Source organism: Gymnodraco acuticeps, unplaced genomic scaffold, assembly GCF_902827175.1.
Source record: "Gymnodraco acuticeps unplaced genomic scaffold, fGymAcu1.1, whole genome shotgun sequence".
Lineage (NCBI taxonomy): Eukaryota > Metazoa > Chordata > Actinopteri > Perciformes > Bathydraconidae > Gymnodraco > Gymnodraco acuticeps.
Window position 1 is genome coordinate 322,714 of NW_022990054.1, and position 24,099 is coordinate 346,812.

General features: G+C 40.2%; 1 protein-coding gene across 2 annotated transcripts; it reads left to right on the forward strand.

Moving 5' to 3' along the window:
• The first annotated feature begins 12,699 nt into the window (after positions 1 to 12,699).
• On the forward strand, positions 12,700 to 20,667 carry ehf (ets homologous factor). 2 transcript variants are annotated; one of them, XM_034215845.1, is made up of 9 exons: positions 12,700 to 12,880; positions 14,809 to 14,923; positions 15,392 to 15,649; positions 16,743 to 16,787; positions 16,903 to 16,947; positions 17,045 to 17,107; positions 17,219 to 17,257; positions 17,373 to 17,568; positions 19,946 to 20,667. In XM_034215845.1, the coding sequence occupies exons 2-9, from the start codon at positions 14,848 to 14,850 to the stop codon at positions 20,043 to 20,045; spliced, it is 822 nt and encodes a 273-aa protein (XP_034071736.1). In that variant the 5' UTR covers positions 12,700 to 12,880; positions 14,809 to 14,847; the 3' UTR covers positions 20,046 to 20,667. The 2 variants fall into 2 exon arrangements, with proteins under 2 accessions (XP_034071736.1, XP_034071738.1); XM_034215847.1 differs by having other exon boundaries at positions 16,906 to 16,947.
• Positions 20,668 to 24,099: the final 3,432 nt, after the last annotated feature.

Genomic DNA, 24,099 nt, shown 5'->3' on the forward strand with positions numbered 1-24,099 from the left:
CGTGTCAGGAGGTTTTCCTCTAAACTCCATCGACCTGGATGTTATCTTGTACACAACTGGAAGCTGTTCTTCAAGGAGCACATCAATTAGTCAATATGTGGCTTCCCAGAAAAGAAAACATAATCTTTGAGTTTGACGCTGAAGAGGCCTGATTTATTTTTTTTATCCTCTGTAGATCCTTTGTATGAGTTGGGGCTGTGAGTCCTTCCCCCGAGATGGGGGGGGGTGGACATCAGAAAGCAGAGAGCCTGTCATATTCCATCCGTCCTCTCCCTCCCCTTTCCCTGTCATCGGCATTCGGATCAGGGATAATGACTCTCACAGGGACCCTTTACCGGAAAGTGATCATTACGCAGATATGGTGGAAGAACCACAAACACTATCCATGTGACGGTTAACTACACACTACAATACGGCAGTTAAAAGAGAACCAGATGTGCCACCAGTTGTGTAATGCATTGCATCATTTCCTCACCCTCTCCCCCTTGCCATCACCATTACACATCACGGAAGTAAAAATATCTGCATCAGTCATTTTCTACTGAAACACATATCCTGTTGAATCAGCCCTTTTACAACATTTCCACTCATAAATCAGAGGGATAACTCTGAATAGCCTTCATTCCCTTGTTTATTATTTCCTATAGCGGTTTGGATGCTTCCATCTGGATGCAAGGGTCAAGACATCACAAACAGTATGTGAAAATATAAAAAAAGTATTCATAAAGGATAGCAGCTGCTTGTGATATTCTGATGTTGGCAGATGGCTGCTGGCCATTATTCTCCCTTTCAAGGCTATGCACACTTACAGTATAGCTGGTGGAATAAAAGGATTTAAAAGAAAACAAAGCTTAAGACAGGCTACCTTTCTTTAATGCGGGCACTGCAAAAATCATTATTGGCAAGACTCTGAGAACTGAAAAGTACTCAGGCTGTAGTGGAATCCAACCTTAAACTGGGTAAACCTCACAGGAACAAAATAGCACAGTGGTTAAAGACTTATGATCTGCCATTTTTAAAATTGCTATCTTAAGGTCCTATAATAACCTACCATACAGCACTGCCACAGGTGGACAACAAACATTCTGGCATATGTGGAGAGAATACATCAGTCTGGCATTAATGCTGATTTACTGCCTTCATCTCTTAATGTCAAAGCCTCTCTTTCATTACCTCACTCATCCTTCACCACTCTCTCTTTCTATCTCTCTATTACAGCTCACACAGCCTGCATTCTGCTGCTGCTCAAAAGTTGCAGCATGCGTCACAGGCAAGGCTGTGCCACTTACATTCAGGTTTATAGTCTTGGTTTTATTATACACCTCCCCATAAGGCAGCCCTCAGAGACGATGACACCCCAGACACCTATTTAAAAGGCTTGGTGAGCTGCAGATGACAGAGCCCGGGCAGTGGCAGGTTGTCATCTGCAGGCCTTGTCTCTGTTTATGGGCTGTTAGAGCGTTTGATCCTCCGGGTCAGCCCTGCTGCGAAGGCACCATAACGCTCCATGCGCACACCACAAAATGAACAAAAATAAATCCTAATGAACCTTTTAAGCTCTCTTGTCCATCCTGAAGCGAGGAGTGCCATGTGTAAAGGAATAATGCAAGGGGACAGGGGGAGAAGTGGGTTGCCAGTAGCGACAATGAGAATGGACAGAGGGGCTGTCACTGCTTTGTAAAACCTGATGATCATCCTTTGTGACAGACACTGAGGAGGTGATAGTTTACTGGTGCATGTATCACAGGGTGATGTTTGTGTAAGCATGAATGTGCCTACTTGTCTATCTACTCTCAAAGCCCCCCCTAGGTGTTAATGGCCGGTCACCAAACTATTTACACATTACAGACAATTGTCTGAAGTCTCTTTATTTTTCTTGGTGTCGGACTCCAGTCTGCGGGAAAAGCTCAAATTAGCAAAGTCGCACAAACTTATTTTATCTAACGTCTCTGTGATCAGCCTTCAGACCTCCAATTCCACCCTTTTCCCAGTTTTACTGCACCTGTTTCACTCTGCTTATTATACGTCGAGCATCAGAAAGCCTCTGCCGAGAGGGAAGACGGCAACACATAACTCAAGGGAATGAGGAAACACATCTTCAAGGCAAGGCATGAAGATGAAGTTAAGATTTTGTGTAACTGCTGATATGATAAAGGGAGAATGTTGCAGTGTTTTTACTGTAAGCATGTAGCCTACTGTAGGAGGTTGCTGGCTGCACCTGGCACCAAACCTCGTTTTAGAATAACTACCAGGGCACAGGCTCAATTATTTCTCCCCTGTCATCCTGCTACCTCCTGACATCCACCCCCAACACAGAGGCTTGAATACATGTTCAACACTGTGCAGACAGACACCCACACGACAAAATGTAAAGCTAATTCAGGATTGCGAACACCTAAAATGTCTACCAGGTCATTCCTTATCATCATGTAAAGGGAGGTTGTACAAGAATACTGGTTAACTTTCAATTTGTAAACTCATTGGTATGTTGGTTGGAGGGGCTTGCACCATCTGGACAATGAGAAGAACAATTGAATTATATTACGTTTTAATCACGCTCTATTGTAACTTTCATTCTCGCTGTAATGAGTTAGATAGTCATTTCAGCCCTCCTGACTTAAGAGTGCAATAGTTGCAGCACTACGACTACACCATAGCTGCACCGCCACCACCATCATTTCTCCACCTCTATCAGAGAACATGTGAACAGAGGCTCAGTAAAAGGGGGCACAGAGAACAGGCAGGCTGAGGAGCGAGGTAATTTCTACTGTCTCACCTCAGCGCTTTCCTCATTCGACTCTGATTAGCTCCAATAATGTATCTCAGACTTTTCAGCTGTTCAAAAGGACGGGGGCAGGAAAGGAAATGAGCGAGAGGGGCAAAATGGTGAAGAATGCGTCTCCTCCCGCACACCCCTTCCACACCATTAATCTTTCTCTTCTCCCCATCCTCTCCAGAAAGGGATTATAGTGACTTAATTGTATTTGAGGAGCTTCTTTACCTTGTATGTTTTACTGTATTAGATGACTTTTCCAACTTTGGAATGAAGTTCAGCAGCTTTTTTACCCAGGGACGACATTAATCATGAGAACAGAATTGAAGAGATTTAGTGACTGCATGGATTTAATAAAATATGTGAACATTTGCTTTCAAATGCCGGAAAAAGGGTCAGATGATTAATTCTGTGAAATTGTTTTTCACCAAACACATTACTTGTGTTGTTCCAAACAAGGCACTGTTGTATTTGTGAGCTTAACACATATAGCTTCTTGTGAATTATCAAAGACAGGGGGACTGCATATTTGGGTGGTTATTATTTGTGGATTCATCACTTTGTGTGATATAAAGGCTAACATGCCTGTGTTTGGCAGGTAGAAGGTTTAATGAATACTAACACTTGTATATTTGCACTGAACAGTAAAACCAGTATGTGGAGAAAAATCCAAATCTTGTTTCTTGGTGCAAGAGATATATTGTTACCATTGAGATACAATGACTGTTCATGCAGTTTTTTAGCAGGTCATCTTGTAAATGCTTGTATGTTTCACCAGATAAATGAAAAATGTTAACCTGCTTCTGGCACTAGAGGAATTGATTGCCAGTCAGTGGGATTCATTCCTCTGGGGAACATTTATGTATCGGAAAAAGAAAAATTAATGGAAATCTAATCAATTCATAGGATTAAACTACTCCGTTTTGCTTTTTTTTTTATTAACCACAAAATACTGTGAAGGAAATTTGGGATCCTTAATAACTGCTGACTTTTGCAATGATATTGTACATGCAAACACTGTTACCACTATCGATCAAGACAGCCAGCAAAGGGCCTTTTGGACCAACAATGATTAACATTCATTATTTAAAAAGGCAAAGATTACAAGACTAAAAGTCTCTGTAGACTTCAAGATGTAGATCCATACACAGCTTATTACCTTTTCCTTTTTCACTAGATGTCTTTGTCACAGGCTGAGCAATGTGCACTCTTGCTCAATTTATTTATTTCGCTCAACCATTAAAACGTTTTTATGGATATGTTAAGCGTTTTAGTGATTGACACCCATAGAACGCTAATTATAGAGAGAATAACGGTATTTTCTCAAGACTAATTCATTCACAGTGTGTACTTGGAAAAAGTTTAAATGCAACAGATGATATTTGATGGAATTATGGAACAATCCAACATATACTGAATGTAAAACATGTTAATGCAAAAGAGAATGTTAGTTCTCTCCAGGAGATTGTGCAATCACATACCACTATCCTTTATCTGACGGGCCCAGAGGCATGCATACAAACAAAGAGACACAAGTTGCAAAAACACATGCAACCTGCACAACGTACACAGGATACCTACTGGTCATCAGGCATTGTCTCGTTCCTTTAGCTCAGACAAAAGCTTGTGACATGTTCATTAAGCAGCAGGGATCCCATTACTGCACTCAACTGTCACGATGCTCACACGTAATTAGTTACACATGCAGCCTCAGGAATGCTAATTGTTGCTCTCCTCCCCTCACTTGATCATGTCTTTCTGTACCAATTCTCACATACGCCTTCCTTACCCTCGTTTGTTCGCTCTGCAGGTGGCATAGTGTGCCACTTCAAGACTGTCAAACAAATTCAGAAAAGCTTTCAAATGACAGTTTAAATGTTCCCATTAACTTTATAATGGAGACAGGGAGTTAGAGTGAGAGAAAATGAAAGGCACAGGGATGGCAGCCTGAAGGGCTTAGACATTATTCACTTGTTACGTGTTATTCATATGTTGTGGTCCAACATTCCTTTTTGTCCCTCCTTTCATCACTTTCTGCATGCCTTTCACTCTATCATCCACCGCTGGCTGCTTGTGTAAGGGAATAGGTTTAGCATAAAGTGCATTGATGAGATGATTGTCAGTCAGACGGGTCACTATGATTGCATAGTTCTTCAGTCTTGAGCAATTATTGATGGATAATGAGTCCTGGTATTCCTGGTTGAAAATGTATTTGTATATTTGTTTTGTCTGTGAGCCATTAGTGAATAGAGAAAGAACACATTTATGAATGTATTGTTTGTGTTTGCAAAAAGCCTGCTTGGTGCTGTTTGCAGCCACCATGCATATATGTTAATTGATTTCTAATCAAATAAACTGTCGCACATATCAGGGATAGTGCTCAATGGACACAACATTTGGTTGAGTATTTGGCAGTCGTTTTGGCTTGTAGAAATGTTTTGCTGTTCTGTTTGTAATCCCCAAGTGCCTGTGGCACCATTACAAAGACGTTTCGAGGAGAAACATGGAAGCATGTGAGACAAGATAATATATATATGTGAAACAAATAAGAACTTCCTTATTTGGGGTTTTATAAAATGTAATATATGATTGCTGATTTGAAAGTCTTACAATGTCCTTTTTGGTCACGCCAGTGGTCAATTTTGTGACAGCTGACAGCCCAGTTAGCTTCTCAACAAAGACGATGGATCCCGGATCTGTCACATTGCAGTGGCTCTAGGAAGGGATATGACAGTATGGACAGGTGGAATGATAGCAGCAACCAATAACTTTCAAAATGGGCAAAGCTGAATGGCAGACTTGAAAACAAAACCAAACCCATCTTTTAAACCTGTGGAGTTCAGGTTGCTAGACGAAATAAAACGTGAACAACCAGAATCATGCGACCGCAGCAAGGTGTAGTAAGTAATTTCAGGAAAGGTTGACAGCTCTGAAGGCACTCCAGCTAATTCAGTGCAGAATATCAGCCCCCTGCCTACACAGAAGGTTAGCTGACAGTATGGCTCAGTCTTTAAAACCGATACTCATGTGATATTCAGGTTCGACAAATGGTCTTTTCAAAATGAGCCGCTGGTCACATTTAATTCAGTTCTTGATTGCAAACAACCTGTAAATAGGGGTGTTTTTGTATGAGGGGTGGACACAGATGAGAGGCATACTGTATGTTTCCATGGCAACTACTTTACCCACAAGCCTTGCCAACGCCCGACTAATTACCCAATCAGACAGCGCATACACTTTAATGTCCATTCCACTGCCACTCTGTGTTCAGCACTGATTCCACCAAAATGCTGGCTGGTATCCTTGCATTGCACTCACTCGTATATGTAAAACTGACGTGTTGATTTTCTAAAGCTGCTGATTGTATATCAAGATCGAGAAATGCTGTACCGACAAACCTCTACTTTATTACTGTTTATTTGTATACTATTTCCATGAGTCTCTATACATGTGAAACCATGCAGTTGGAGATATTTACAATCTGCTAACCAAGCCTGCTGACTTCATCTTTATATTCAACAGTGACTATTAATCCTCAGCAAGTGTGCAAATAACAATATGTACCAGCCAACCACCATTTAAGCATTGATATATAATAACTGTTGGATGTTAATATGGTGAACGTGTTCCTTATTGACACATTTAGCAAATCGAAATTGGCATTATTTTGTAGAACACTTTCTAATTCCTAATCGTAAATGCTTTGCTTCAATCTGTCCACCAGCTAGCTGCAAACTTTCTTTTGTGTTTTTCATACAGAGAGTTCAGCACTGAAAACAGCTGACTGCGTATTTGAATAATGAGAGCGGTAAGAGGGAACCTAAACAGTAAAGTAGGGGCATGCAAAATCGAAACATTCAGTCACTGTTCGTCACATATCCTCTCTATAAAGCTGAGTGCTATGGAAAAGTCCATTTTAAAATGATCTTCACTACGCATTACCCCTTTCAACAAGTTTGTACAACATAAACATAGTATTTATATCAGCTTGAATTATTAGTAGTTATTACATATAGGGACAAATTTCAAAAACAGATATTACCTCAACAACAATACATTCTTAGCACAATTATGGCAGTAGTCTACCACTGCTTCGATCAGTTGGGTAGTTTGTGGAATGGTAACTGCCAGATCAAGGAAGCAGACCACAAACTCATGTGTTCTCCGAGGAAACATGAACTGTATACAGTAGCTGTCTCCCAGCTATGCTATTTATGTTTATTTTTGGTGGCCCTTGCTTTATGGTGGCTATAAGGCCTGACCGGTATATCGATTAACTTTTGTACGTTATCCGTTCCGTTTTGTGTGCCGACCACCATCTACTTCAACTTTAGATTTGTTGTCCCTGGCGGTCAATTGGTTTTATAGCCAGGCATATTACACTATGTGGAAGAAGATGTACATACAGTATATTAAGGGGGAACTGTAGGTAACACTGACTATAGATAAGTATCTCATGCATAACATCCAAACTCCCTTTGGTTCATTGATTTATTGCACCTGCTGTAGTTAGAACACTAAAAGAGACAAACAATCAATCAATCAATGTTTATTTATATAGCCCAATATCACAAATGTTACATTTGTCTCAGTGGACTTCACAGTTTGTACAGAATATCAATATGACAATACGACACCCTCTATCCTTAGACCCTCACATCGTACAAGGAAAAACTTCCGGAGAAAACCCACAGTTTAAAGGGAAAAATGGGAGAAACCTCAGGGAGAGCAACAGAGGAGGGATCCCTCTCCCAGGACGGACAGACGTGCAATAGATGCCGTGTGTAAATCGAAGAGATAATACATTTTACAGCGTAGGTAGACCAAATGTTTGGAAAGACCAATAGTTTGGAAATGCATGTGTCTATATACACTGAACAAAAATATAAATGAAACACTTTTGTTTTTGCTCCCATTTTTCATGAGATGAACTCAAAGATCTAAAACATTTTCTATATACACAAAATAACCATTTCTCTCAAATATTGTTCACAAATCTGAAAAAATCTGTGATAGTGAGCACTTCTCCTTTGCCGAGATAATCCATCCCACCTCACAGGTGTGGCATATCAAGATGCTGATTAGACAGCATGATTATTGCACAGGTGTGCCTTAGGCTGGCCACAATAAAAGGCCACTCTGAAACGTGCATTTTTGCTTTATTGGGGGGGGTCTGGGGGGGTCCGAAAACCAGTCAGTATCTGGTGTGACCACCATTTGCCTTACGCAGTGCAATACATCTCCTTCGCATAGAGTTGATCAGGTTGTTGATTGTGGCCTGTGGAATGTTGGTCCACTCCTCTTCAATGGCTGTGCGAAGTTGCTGGATATTGGCAGGAACTGGAACACGCTGTCGTATACGCCGATCCAGAGCATCCCAAACATGCTCAATGGGTGACATGTCCGGTGAGTATGCTGGCCATGCAAGAACTGGGATGTTTTCAGCCTCCAGGAATTGTGTACAGATCCTTGCAACATGGGGCCGTGCATTATCATGCTGCAACATGAGGTGATGGTCGTGGATGAATGGCACAACAATGGGCCTCAGGATCTCGTCACGGTATCTCTGTGCATTCACAATGCCATCAATAAAATGCACCTGTGTTCGTCGTCCATAACATACGCCTGCCCATACCATAACCCCACCACCACCATGGGCCACTCGATTCACAACATTGACATCAGAAAACCGCTCACCCACACGACGCCACACACGCTGTCTGCCATCTGCCCTGAACAGTGAAAACCGGGATTCATCCGTGAAGAGAACACCTCTCCAACGTGCCAGATGCCATCGAATGTGAGCATTTGCCCACTCGAACCGGAGTCAGGTCGAGACCCCGATGAGGACGACGAGCATGCAGATGAGCTTCCCTGAGACGGTTTCTGACAGTTTGTGCAGAAATTATTTGGTTATGCAAACCGATTGTTGCAGCAGCTGTCCGAGTTGCTGGTCTCAGACGATCTTGGAGGTGAACATGCTGGATGTGGAGGTCCTGGGCTGGTGTGGTTACACGTGGTCTGCGGTTGTGAGGCCGGTTGGATGTACTGCCAAATTCTCTGAAACGCCTTTGGAGACGGCTTATGGTAGAGAAATGAACATTCAATTCACGGGCAACAGCTCTGGTGGACATTCCTGCTGTCAGCATGCCAATTGCACGCTCCCTCAAAACTTGCGACATCTGTGGCATTGTGCTGTGTGATAAAACTGAACATTTTAGAGTGGCCTTTTATTGTGGCCAGCCTAAGGCACACATGTGCAATAATCATGCTGTTTAATCAGCATCTTGATATGCCACACCTGTGAGGTGGGATGGATTATCTCGGCAAAGGAAAAGTGCTCACAGATTTTTTCAGATTTGTGAACAATATTTGAGATAAATGGTTATTTTGTGTATATAGAAAATGTTTTAGATCTTTGAGTTCATCTCATGAAAAATGGGAGCAAAAACAAAAGTGTTGCATTTATATTTTTGTTCAGTGTAATAAGAAGATGAATCCACGAGGATGTCATCAATAACAGACAGTCATTGATGTCATGGAAAAACTGTGCTGGTAGTACAGCTCTGAGATCTCTTAATTGAAACAAAAGGGGCTGCCCCTGGCTGTACAGTATCGCTATGTCACAACAAACCGGTCCTGCACTGACCCTCTGCGTCTCTCATCTGTCTTCCTCTCTCATGTATCCTTCTTACACCTTTGAGATATTTCCCTCAGGATTTGGTGGAGATGGTGTATGTAGGTTACTGTAACCTATATGGGTAGCACCATCCGTTGGCATCGTAGTCGAAAGCTGTCAGACAGCATGTTTCATTGCCTACATATTCCCATATCGTATCAGTGTTCACTCATCACATAACCCTGCTTTCAGAGATCCCCAGCAGTATATGAGACAACAGTGTCCCCTACAGGCACAGGAGGGACCCACATTCAAGGGCACTGAAGCTCCTGCAGGTGAAAAGTTTTTTTTTTACATCATTCATGATACTAAGACTCCTGCACCTGAACATATAATTTGTCAGACATGCAGAATCTGTGTGCAGAGTGATTTATACCGCCGGCCAGATGACAAGCAAACCGACAAGGCGTAGTTAAAAAGAACAAGAAAGGAAGAGGATTGTGAATAATTCATTTTTTCTGTTGTACTTCTCATTACTGTAATTACACAGCCATTGTTCTTTGACAGGGAAGAAACGTGAAATTACAATTTAGGCAGTGAAATTGTAATTTGTAGCAGTAATTGACACTAATAAAATGATTTTTCCGTCTTTCCCCCTCGGATCATATGCTAATCAAAATGTGAAGTATTAAAGAAGACACTAACGGGCGTGATAAGCAGCTAATGAAAGAGGGGAGGCAAGTGGGACAGTAATAGACATACTCCCGCTAATAAGTTCCTTTTCATTAGAGCATGCAAACTATACCCTCCTCCTGTCATGTCTGTTTCTTCTGAATGACAGCGCTGACAGCCGTCCCTGTCAAAGAGAAACTTTTGACCGCATCCTCAAATAAAGCATTAATATTTCACAGCACCACTAAGTAAGTTATAAGCGTCTCTTTAAATGGATCAGAAGTGTACTATTATTGGAGGGTGACATAAGCCTCTACTTGACTCTCTATTTAAAAATAGATGACACTGTCTATAATGCCAGTATTTTGATGACATTTTCTTGTGTCTGGAAGATGTCTTTACTGCCTCTCACGATGAATGACTCCCACGGTTGATGTGACAGACTTTGATCTCTCTGTCTCTCTCGCTTTTGCTATTCCCCCAGTGGACTTCTGCATATGTCGACCCACATCCACCCTGAAAAAGCAGAACGAAGATCCGTGAAATGAGATGCCAAATACTCTCCTTGTGACATGGCAACAAATATAGGGTTATAGGGTAAAAACTAAAAAAGTTAGAAGCAGGCTAAACCATTCGCCATAATGAGTGTATTACTTAAGTTCACTGCTGATGGGCGTATACATCTTAATGCAGTAAAGTCTGGTCAGGCATTCACGGTGGGATGGCACCAAACACGGCTTGGATCCCAAATTACACTCTTGGGGCACTTTACCCTTTCGAAAGAGGATGGGAAACAGAAAATAGGAGAAAAATCTAGAAAATAGCACATGTGCTACGAAGAGTTAGCAAAGGGGCCGCAGGGAGGGCTTCAGGCGAATTATCTGTAACCCATGCAGGTATGGAAAGTGTCAGAGAGTTTCAGGGAAATCAGGATGGGCAGTGTTTTTTACCATTAGCACTGTAGCGATCTGGCGTGCATGAGGAGATGAGGGCAACTCTTAGAGATAATCATGCTGACACTGAATTCCCTCATTACCTCCGAGGCTGAGCTTTAGGCAGGAGTCCAAGTCAACCCCCCCCCCACACACACATACACACACACACACACACACACACACACACACACACACACACACACACACACACACACACACACACACACACACACACACACACACACACACACACATGTTTAGAGTGAGAGCTTCCAAAGTGAGCTCAGTGTGAACTGTTGAGAGTGCTAAACTAAGCCAACATTGTTGATCACAGGGATCTATGGAATGAGTACAAGGACATTAATGTCAGGCCCCTTGAGGTAAATAAATATTGACATTTAGAAATGATTGTGATGTGATTTTTCATATGAGCAAATTAATGTAGTATATTTGTGTAGCAATACCTCTTGATTACCTCCATAAGACTCAAGAAACCTGACATACTTTCTCACAGATTTCTCCCTGCTTCCACCTATTTTACGGTTCAACCCTGCTCAAAGTCACTTCAATGATCAACATGATACTGTTAGTGCATCTGGTCCCAAGAGGTATTGTAGTAGTACAAAGCTAGATCCGATTTAGATCTTAGATCAGAGATGTTACATTTTGCCCAAACCCTAATTGGCGTCAAGCAAAAATAGAGTGTTTGAACTTCCTCTGATTGTGTCAGTCAAGAGCACCAGTTGATATTTTAGAATTGATAACGGTGGCAGAGTTCAGGAAAAATGCTTTTTCAACACATTTACTTCTCCATAGATACTGTTATCCTTTTCAAAACATGTAAGAATTGGCATATAATTATGAACCCGCTTTTGATCTTCAACTCCTGTCACCGTTGTTCGTGTACTCCCTGGGATTTTCAGGGGGCATTTCATAGCTTATTGACATCTGTCAGTCTTCTCTTAGTCACCTGTAGATCACTGCATGTCGTTGAAAATAGTTTTAAGAGTTGTTAAGAGTCCGATATACTAATTACAAGGGTAGGGCATCCATAACTTTAAGCAAAAATTAAATAAGCTCACCCTAAAAGCGCAAATTTAATTTGCAAATTCAAAACTGAAAGAGGCTACTGTGTGAAAAGACACATTCAAGGTCATTTGTTAATGTTTAACCCTGGTAAAGGTATTTTTCATATTGTTTTTTTCAGGAAAACACAGACCCTAATGTTTATCCACCATGCTGTTCCAGCGACTTTCAAAAAGGAACAAATTCTCTCAGGTCCTCTTACCTAAACTGTCAGCTCCTCGTTCGTCATGATGAAATACATATAACAAATATTGTGCAACATAATAACACAGGGGACATTTTCTCTGAAGGTTAAACACTATTTTAAGCAACTATATGAACAATGGCTTTCAGCAATTTGGTGTACTCTCTATGGGCTATTGTGTGTGTTTGGATCCATGCCTGTGTATGCGTCTCCTCAGGAGTGTGTGCTTTTCTGCTTTAGTGAGTGTGTGTATGTGTGTGTGAGAGCAAGTGCAAGGAAACCGTGCCAATGGGGAAAATAAAAGTCACACCAGGTGTGTGTGTGGGTGTGAATTATGCAAATGCCTGCCTGGTATGAGCAAGGACAGGTAGCCAATTGGTGAGGGATAAGGAAGTTAGGAGGATACAAAACCTTTTGTGGTGGGGTAGCACCTAGTGTGTCTGCATACTTTCATTTGTTAATTCAAAACATTTGTCTAGCACAAGGACTCACTTCGTCTTACTCCTAACACTAGTCGTCTATAGTATTGGAATCTCCAGAAATCAATTATATTCAGCGGTGTTGAGAGAGGATCTACCTCAGGCCTGATTTTACCCCATTCTACTTCTCTGGTAAGCTGCCATACTAGTGCTGGGCAACCAGCAGAGCTTTTCAAAATGACTGAACACAGTATGATCAAACTGAAGGCTAGTCTAATAGGCTCAGTGTGTATTAATGCCATGTAATTTGATACTATTGTGGGAAGTTATAATGATTTTTTTTTTTCATTGGCCTTTTAATATGTTATGTTTAGGATGTACAGGTGTGGAAATACTGGAAAAATAAAAAACTGATGATCTAATCAGGTAAACTGATAATCTAATCAGGTAAAATGCTAAGGATACAATTACTGAAATAAAACGTACAGTAACGGACTGCATTGTGCTTGTGTGAACTAGCTTGCTTACCTCCTCACCTCATAACCATTGCATACTGTATGCAATGGAGTATTTTTTAACTAACGGTTAATATGTCTCTTTTTTAAGTACTGTTACATATAATCCTTGCTGATTTTTCAATACCAGTTTTTACAATGGTAAGGATTAAGACACAGAGGACTGATAAATGATCTACATTGGCAAAATGACATGTGGTAACTATCTACTAGAGAAACCTAATCATGAATCTTGATTTTAAGATGTTATAAAATGGATTTTTCCAGATCTTTAAAATGTGGAATGTGTCTCTATGTCTGTGTAAGTCTGGTAGCACTTTATGTATGACAGGGCTTGGCTTAAGTTTGTTTATGACCTGCCATGAAGTTGTGACCAAGATCTTCCCGGCAACCGGTGAGGTGTTGGAGGATTGCCCATCGTGATAACCTTTGATAGCTTTTTGCCGACTGGTTGACATTTCTCATATTAGAAAGATTATTAATGCACAGTTGAAAACAATCAAAGTTCACTGCGGGAGCTTTTTTTAAATGTTGGAAAATGTTTCCAATAGGGATTGTCAACTGTGTTAACAACACTGTAGTAGGCTAATGAAGAAAGTGAAGCAGTTCCCTATTACGGCAACAATATTGAAAACTAAACTAATCAGTAACAGTAAGGGTGTTATATTACAACATTTCAAAATCCATTACCATAGAACAGAGTAACATAAAACCAAATATATTGGCAGTAAACAGTGTCTGTCATGACTCAGCTATTGTACATCGTCAACCCTTCTTGCTGGACTAAACAGTGGAGCTGCTGAAATTCAGAGCGTTATTTACATGGGATGCAAATATACTTGTGGTTAGGTCTGAAACATGCCTTTTATTTACCGATATGTATGTATACAGCACAAAAGGCAAATGTAATGCATGGGGGGTCTGTGTAACACGTTCGCTACAAAACACTAACTCAACTGACAAAGTGGTAATATGTAAAATCAGTGTAAAAAATAAATAAAACCACAAACAGCAGCATGTTAGAAAGTTTATGTTTATTTAGCCTTTTTGAGCCTTTACCGAAGGCACTACAATCAGTCTAAAACCAATGGGATTACAGAAATGGCTAACAGATTAAATGTACCTTTTTTCCCCAGCAAATACGACTCCATTAAAACATAAATCTTAACTGACCCATTATATGTACTATGTATTTTCTGCAAGTCCACTGGACAGTTTACAAAACCCATAAACTGTGCTGAAATAGATTTTTTCGGTTTGCATTTGCTCTGACACAAAGAGAGCAAAAAGTAAACAATGGCGCAGAAATCAATGATATAAGGTTTTGTTGTATTACATGCCTTCACCCTTTTCCTGTGAATCCTTCTTGCTTAGTCTGAATCCAGCTTGGGTTGGTGGGACATTAGAAATCTAAACTTGCGTTTCAATATATATCACTTTAATGAACATAGACATTTATTTGAATAGACTAACTGAGCATTATTATATTTGATATATTACTTTTATGAATATTTTAAGTGATATCACAACATAATATTTGAACCTATGAATTATAGTTACATTTGTAATTGATCCATATACTAAATGACTCCTCTCCTTCCTCAGCCCCTGGGCCATGGTACATCAGAGTATAGCAGCTACAACATGAGTGTAACTTCAACCACCACCCTTGAGAGCCAGCTGACCACCACCTGGGGCCCTAACAACTCCTACCCTGATGGTGAGGCTTATGACCAACTCTAATTAAGCCTACTATATTTCCTGGCATAAAGTATGCACTCCTCACTGACGTAAATCACTTAATTATTTTGTCTCAATACAACCATAAAATGCTTTGAGAATATATGCTAATTTGTTCTGCTGAAAATACTATGATTGCTCTGAGTTCAACAATTCAGTTCTCTCGCTGGATATAAAATTGAAAAGCAAATTGAAAAGCATTCAACAATTAGCCACTAATGTATTGCTCACCTGATGAGCTCAAAGCTATGAAACACATGACGCATATTAGAGATTCCTGACTGAGAAGTAGGTTAGCTCTTCCAGCAAACTGCTCTGTGGGTTAATTATTAGCAAATACCTTCAGGAGGGGAATTCATGTTTAGCATTTGTATTTACATCAAAACAAAAGGAATTCACTGATGTAGACATACACATTTTTTTCCAATGTGTTCATGTCTGTCTCCAGTTCCTTTAGTCATGTCTGGTTATACAAGTCGCCTGTGGACTCGTGACAATCAGCCTCAGTTCTGGAGTAAATACCAGGTGTGGGAGTGGCTGCAGCAGGTCATGGACATGAACCAGATCGATGCCTCCAGCGTTCCCTTCCAAAACTTTGATATGGACGGCAATCAACTGTGCAGCCTGAGCTACCAGGACTTCCTCCGCGCTGCCGGCTGCGTGGGACCCATTCTCTTCCACAGCATCACAGATCTCAAGTGGAGCGGTGCGTCTAAGAGTCTGATAAGGGGGCTAAAGGGGGGGGGGGGGGAAAGGAAGATGATTAGTCCCAATAAAAGAGAAGCCGGGTGATTCAAGTTGGGTCTTGCTGAGTAGGGATCACAGAGCCGGTCAGAGGTGGCAGTGCTGTATAGGGGGCGAGGGAGATGATGGATTTGTTGTTTTCTCTCGCTCTAGCAGTAAAGCTGAGAAACAAGCTGGCTGTTCCACAGTTTTTTTTTATTAGAGTTGAAAGCTTATTGTAAGTTGAGCTCAGAGGCTTAAGGCTTCTTCATTGGGCTTTTAACTAACTATAGAAATGTGTCAAATGTAGTTTTGAGGAAATTCAAGCAATACAATTATTCTTGTGTAACAATATATGTTAATGACATCAGAACAGAATTGTTTATCTAATGTCAAAAGGAATTTATAAACAGCAGTCATGGCAGGGGACCAAGCACAACAGGTTTAACGTCAAGGTGAGAGAGACATTCAATGCGAACCAAGCTAGAGCACAAAGCTGCTATTGTTGATACAAGCTGGGAAAAAACAGCTCAGTCTCTTCAGACAAAGTGTTACATGTTAACGCATTAAACATCCTTGTCCATCTGTTTGTCATACCAGTATATCATTACCACAAAAAACTATAGGCTGACGTAAAGGGTAACACAATGGGAATGTGAGTGTTAAGGGTTATCAACATTTTGATTACATGTATCACACTCCGTCCTGTTGAAGAATGTGTATTGTTACTCCTCTACTTTTTTCAACCCGGATTTGTATTGAACCACCTTTCAATCCTTTAAAGGACTGCTTTATATACATAGATAAGCTTTAATTTCACTGATAAAACCAAACCATCCTGTGTTTGGGCTTTAAGAGTAACATTATCTAGATATACCATACAGCTACTGAATACATTTCAACTGAATTTGCTGTAGTTTAATGACTTTCTCTACATCGCCCTAAAAAAGGCATTTGGGACTGTTTGATAGCTCGACATAAAGGAGGAAGTTAAAATCCAATCTATACACAATTGGAATTCCCCGATTTCAGTTAAATTAAATCACTTCCTTATTCTTTCTTGTCCCAATATACAGGACAGTACCATGTGGACCTGGGACAACTGGAACTTAAACCAGAATGTAAGACTCTCAAACAAGTTGTTAGTCAGTAAAGAAGATAAATGTCAACAGATGTTTGTTTGAATCCAATTAATCCATCTGTCATTCTCTGCACCTTTTCTTTCCCTCATTATAGTAGACTTCTCCTGTCCATTTCCAGATGTCAGCTATCCACCTGGAGGTACTTTACATTTGTTGGCCTGCTTTATTATTTTTTCTAATCTTCATGTCCCAGATACAAATTTTGACTTTGATTCTTCTCGCCTCTCTTATTTTAGAAATCTACGATCCTTTGACTCACCCCCTCGCCCCTGTGGCCTCCCCCACCCCGTCCAGCCCTGGTGAGGAATCTAAAATAACTTCAATACAACATGCCTTTAAATGTAACAGCAATAAAAGTTGGACAAATACAAATAAATAAATGAGAGAATTATTGTATTTGTTTTTCTCAGATATCAAAAGGTCTTTCAGTCGTCAGGTCAAGAAACACAGTAAGTAATATCAGAATGTTTGTACATTTTATTATCCTCTCTTTGTCCCAATAGCGTAAATATTATAAAATGTTCATTCGTACTGTACCATTCAACCTACTTCCTGTCCCCACAGATCCAAGGGGGACCCATTTGTGGGAGTTCATCAGGGACATTCTGCTGAACCCGGAGCGAAACCCCGGGCTGATCAAGTGGGAGGATCGGACAGAGGGGGTTTTCCGCTTCCTTAAGTCAGAGGCAGTGGCACAGTTATGGGGCAAGAAGAAGAATAACAGCAGCATGACCTACGAGAAACTAAGCCGGGCGATGAGGTACATCAGCAGCTGTCATAAAACGCATGCACAGAAATATAAAACCAGACATTGGTTATCAATCATTCGAGAAAAAAGGCTGCAGATACAGATGTGATATCTCCCAAACGTTTTTATTTGAGTTAAGATCTGATTACTGAGACATTCTTGACATTTAGCTTTCATTGATTTTAATGCACTGTATTCAGTAGAGACTGTGACCTATAAATGTTATCATGTAGGTTATACTTTTGCTTTTCTTCAAGTTACTTTTCCCTCTGAGGGAGTCAAACTTGCCTGCAGAAATAAAGTTATTTCACTTGAATACAGTAAACATCCCACATGCACATAGAGGTTTTTTGGCAGAGCTTGTGTGATCTGTGATGAGGAAGACATTTCACACTGCATTGTTCCTAATCCAATTTACTTAAGCAGCTTATAATGCACTTGCCACTGAAACAGTTACCACTAAATTGACTTTGAAATAACTTTAGATGCTTATGGGTGACATGAGCAAGAGTTACCCATCTAAAACCAGTAAACTCAACTCTTTAAAGCACATTCTTCCCATTACTGATTACCTACAGTTTTTTCTTTTCACTTTTCTCCCAAATGAACTGAGATGGCCTTCTCCTCAGAAAAGCTATCCGGCTCCTTCAATAGTCACAGCTTTATATTCAAATGAGCTAATCTAATGAGCTTAATTTCATTGTCGTGCAAACCACTGGGAACTACAAAATGTGCCCGCAGGTATTGTCAGTGTGACCACCAAAGCTGATTTTCTATTTACTGTGGTGCAGCAGAAGGATTTGCAGCTTGAAGGCATCACCAAAAAGATTGGTACTATGGATAACAAAAGCAAAGGGATAACATCCAAACTAACTTAGTTTCCTTTCATTTCAATTTCCTGTGACTGAACTTGGAGGAAATTTCAAAATCTATTTGGCTATATCTGAAAATGTTACAACATTTAATGAAAAGGAATCGTATTTTAACCAGGAGTAATCGATAGCTCTGATTAATACATTTAATTTCATATTCAATGGAGTACAAAGAAAATGGTTGAAGTAATCGGAGAACCTCAAAATGCTTTGGCTTTTTGGCTGCCTGTCTGAGGCTTTCAATCATTTTGTTCATATACTGACATTATTAGATATTATTAAAGGACATTCGTCTTTACAAAATAGTCTGTTGAAAGTATAATTAAAACAAATACTTGGTTGATGTCATTTTAAGTGATCATTAATCAAACAGGATGAAATTGGGGGACTATCTCAATTTTTGCTGTGAATTTGGTGTGCTTGTTTCACCACCACACGGTACGTAGGATTGACTCATAATTCAAAGATTATAAGAGCATTAAAGGCTTTATGCACAGGATCTGCAGCATTGTTGTTGGCAAGCCTCAAGTCCCAGGCTTATCCAATATACGTTAGACCTGAAATAAATAAGGAAGTAACATAGAATTGTGCATGTTACACAATGGTGCAAGGTCAGGTGGAGTTCAGGTTTGTTGTAAGTAAAAACACAGAGCGACTGCACGCCTAATTCATGTGTTTCCTTTCCTAACTCAATGGAACTGTGTATGAAGTTATGGCTTTTGATACGTAGAAAGTACTTGTCATTATAAATGATAAAGGATTTTTTTATTATCAAAAACTAATGGAAATCACCAAAGTGATCCTTTAAATATGAATGTTCCGTCCATACTTCAGTATACAATATGCTGTAATTTATGTTATTAAGATGTATTAGACCAGGGGTGCCCAATACGTCGATCGCGAAGGTAGTGTGGGTAGATCGCATGGCATTGAAAAAAAAAAAATCTTTACTATGGCATTTTGCCACTTGATTGCCGTACAGGTAAGCCAGTCTGACATCTCATATTTTCTAACACGCAGTTCACCACGTATGCACGGTCAACCGCGCCAGCTGCAAATCACCGGCGAGCTTATTACCTAGTTAGCCTTCCAATGTATACAGTTATATTAAAGAAAGGGCCTCACCTCCTCATCTGAAGCGCAAATGCGGCACAATAAGTGTAAGCGCGCCACAGTTTCTCTGCCACTTCGAGGTTCTGGTGCTCGCAGTCCACTAGCACCCCCCGCTCGCGACACACAGGGCCTCACCACCCGACTTTGGGCAGGGGCGGCCCGGCCCTGTAGGTAGATCACTTTGACTTGGTCATTTTAAAAGTAGCTCCCAAACTGAAAAAGTGTGGGCATCCCTGTATTAGACGTACGAGAGAATAACCACAAGTAATTCAATGACTACTGGATTACTTTGCAAATTATACACTGCATTTTTGTGTTTCTCTATCATTTCAAAGACGTTTTAGATGATTGTAATGAACTGATTCTTAATCCGTCTGAAAGTGTTCGTCTGTTCTCTGTTACAGATATTACTACAAAAGAGAAATCCTGGAGCGAGTAGACGGTCGCAGACTGGTTTACAAGTTTGGAAGGAATGCAAGAGGATGGAGGGAGTCAGACAAGTGACAATTTTTTTAATTTATGTTTTCTTTATATGCAAATTATGTTTTTGATTGTAGTTTTGATGTACCGTGTTTGAAAAAGATGTTTACACATTGTTGATAATTATATGTTCGCCTTATTATTTGTCTCTCTTTACATACATCCCTGTGTTGTGACACACACTGAACTGAGATCTTTTTTTACTGTTCCTTATTAAAGTTGTTTATTGAACCAGCATGACAGCAGCCAAACCTCTTTTACGCCCGTGTGTTTACATCTCACGGATGAAACGGATATCCCAAACTGCCAACATTGAATTTTTTTCAGATATTACAGGTCCCAAAGGAGCAAATGTTGATAGCATTCAAAACACACATGGCAAACCGATGTATGTTTTGACACTCATACTGTGAAGTGTCCTTTGGGAAGGATGCTTGATCATCATAAAAAAAATAAATGATTATATATAATACATCAACATTCCATGAGTGCAATACAGCTAAGTGATACATATTTATATTTACATCAACATAATAGAATGGTTTGTTTATTTGGTTGGTTCCATGATATTTTGCATTCACTGAGCTGTGAAGAAAGTGTGTAAATGTTTGCTTATGTTTGATACAAATAAAGCGTGTTGTTTTTACTTTAATGTCCTTTTTCAGGATTGCATGTCCACAATATTTGTGGCATTGTTTTCAACAAGATGAGTACAATTCCTGTACTTTCAATTGTTATTCGTCAAATAAATGTTACTCTGATCAAACACGTTAATCAGCATTAAGAATTCAATCGAAGATATTTTTCTTCAGACTTAAGTAAAAAAATTAGGGCTGTCAGTCGATTAAAATATTTAATCGCGATTAATCGCAAATTAATCGCACATTTTTTATCTGTACTAAATGTACCTTAGAGGAATATTTTTCAAGTTTTTAATACTCTTATCAACATATGAGTGGACAAATATGCTTTATGCTAATGTTTATTATCATTTGAACAATGACAAATATTCTAATGAATATTAAACACAACAACCTCTGAACATTACAAATATTCGCCTCAATTCAACCTGGAAGCTCTCTCATTCAATAATACAATACAAATGGTGTGTGTGTGTGTGTGTGTGTGTGTGTGTGTGTGTGTGTGTGTGTGTGTGTGTGTGTGTGTGTGTGTGTGTGTGTGTGTGTGTGTGTGATGGATCGTTGGAGCTATGTGCAACTCAAGGCATATGCTCGAACGGGAGCTGCCTGGATGCTGCAATCATGTTACGCGCACTATCCGTGCTGAGTGTGCTGACTTTTCGTACAATGTCCCACTGTCTGGCTTCCTGCATAAAGTCAAGTGCTCGGCGCAGTTGTGGCGAAATGTCGCTCCTCTGTTTTCATTTAAACAGCTCCTTATCTCCGTTAGCGCAGCTAGCTAGCACCAGATGCTAACAATAACAATGCACGTAAGGTCTCTCTCTCGCTCGCTCGGGCCACACATACACACACCCTCCCGGTCCTCCCAATAGCCAGTCGGTGAGCGTGGAAGTGTGGTCTGCCACAAGCGGGCGGCAGGAGCGGGGCTGTCAGCATCAGCTTGTAGATGGTATTTTAAACTCGATGCGGTCTGAAACTACGGGGCGGCCGAGGAAAAAAAATACACATGCGTTAATCGCGTTAAAATAATTAGTGGCGTTAATTTTTTTTTGCGTTAACGCGTTATTAACGCGTTAAATTGACAGCCCTAAAAAAAATAGATCCACTGTGTGGCTTACAACAACAAAAAACGCCTTGTTCACCGTGAATCTGTTTCACGCTTAACTTTGAAAATCATGCTCTCAGAGATGGTGCATCATTTCTATAATATCGTGCCAGTGTAAAATGCCAGGCGGTTAATTGTTCGCCAAGGCGTGCCACAGCTGCCACACTGGTTCCTGCAGGCAGCAGACAGGCCAACAAGATAAAAGTGGTGCCAATACAAGGCTCCATTCTTCAGCCAGTGTTCAAAAGCAAATGTGGTCTAATCTTCGCTCTGATTTATCTGGCTTTAGTAACGTTTCTTTGCATAGCAGGGTGGCATTGATTGACACCATGTCCGATGATTGTCTTTCCTGATAGCCTAAAAGAATGTGCGTTCTGCACCAACTTTCAGTTTTGTCACTTTGCTCACATTGTTGACACTTACCAACACGGATGTAATGTGAGGAAATAACGCCTCATGCCATTTTCAAGAAGTAGGCATCAATCTTCCAGTGCCATGGCTGATGGAATTTCTGATTGGCAAACAGGAGGAAACAGTCTTTGGTTAAAGGAGTTTTATATGTTTGGTTACAATTGACGATTGAATTAAAGAAAGAAGATTGCAACTGAGAGATGATATAAACTCCTGGTTTAATTTGTATAATCGCTGCTGATTGCCATATTGTTATATTACTTTACATGAGACAAGCGACAATGCTTTTCAAATTGAAGTGCATCTCCATCATATTCCATTGTTTTGATTCTGTGTTGCCACAATAAAGCACACTTCACATCTTCTCTAGAGCAGCACTAATTAAGCCCCCTCATTTGAAATGTACACAAAAATAAACAAAGATGTGTTTTCATGATTCACTTGAATATAAATTAAGATGATACATTTCATGCAAGTTTTACATCCTTGAACAATGACAGAAAATGAGAGAGCTTGATCATGTAAGTGCAACAGCTCAGCAGTCAAAAACAAAACACATTTGCCATTATGCAAAATATTTGTGCATTATTTACCCTTTACCTCTAATGCTTCATTGTATTTGTTAACCACAACATAAAAACTTAAAGGATTGTACATGAACATTAATATGACCCAAAGAGATGAACATCTAATCATCACAGGCACAGATACGCGTCTGAAATGAGGCCTCAGTTTTAACCGATGCGGATGCTGCCGTGAGCTGTGCTTTGGGGACACGTTTGATGTGATTGGGTGAGGATAAGTTAACAGTTAGGCAAATTGTCTAGACTGATCTTACCCATGAAGCACAAAGAGACAGTAGCCAGATTTCCCTAACAGACCACTGCCCTGTTAATGCAAACCAAAGCTTTACATACCCTCAGTGTGTGAGGATCCATGATGGTCACTCAAATCTGATCTAAATCAGATATCAGAAGCCTTGCAATATGTGAGGAGTTGTGTGTGTGGTGACCTTAACATTTCTGATCAACTGTTTGTGAGGAAAGATTATGTATTGTTTGGGAAAGCACCGTTAAACCTGCGTAACAAGTATTCGCAGCACTTGGTTGTAAGCCACTGATAGCACCTAGACAAACATGCAGCCTAACCGGTTGTTAGTGATCTGGGAAGGAAGAAAAACTCACAAATGCAGCTGAGAGGTGATATTTAATCCAGGTAATTTACTTTAGCGACGAGTGGTTTTGTTGCACATGAATATTAAAAGAATAGGCCAGATTGTCTTGGGTGATGACTAAACATTTAGCAAAAACCTGTACCCTGATGAAGCAACCTTTGTTTAGCAAGAAAACAATATTCCATATCTCCCCCGGAATTATTGTATCTTCATGTCTGAAAATTATTTTTCCAAATTGAATGAGCCACGCAAAGGCTCTTTATTATTTAAAAAAGATTGCATTAATTCAATCAGATAGAATCTGGAGGAAGAACAGGGAAATTATGAAAGATAGGCTGAGCATGAGCATATAGACAGCCAGCTGGGATTTGTGTCTGTGTGTCCTGTGCATGCTCAGTGGGGCTATTGTGTTCCCTCAGCAGATACACAGCCAAATCTTATCAGGCCCCCTTATCATTTTCTCTTCACACTCAAATGGACCTGTGAGGCATTCAGCCCAAACTGTGAGCTGGACAGATTAGGACTGATGCAAGGGTGTGTGTGTGTTTCTGCTATGTTGCAGATCACTGTCTAGTTAGAAGTAACACACTGCTTTATAACATTAATAATGTTACCAATCAAAATATCTCTTTTTGCATTTGTACTCAAATAAAACAGCCCTTATGTTAGGTCGTGTACTCGCATGAAGAAATTAGGACAAAGTGGAGTTTATAGTCTCCTTTTGCATTTACAAAAACACAATTATTG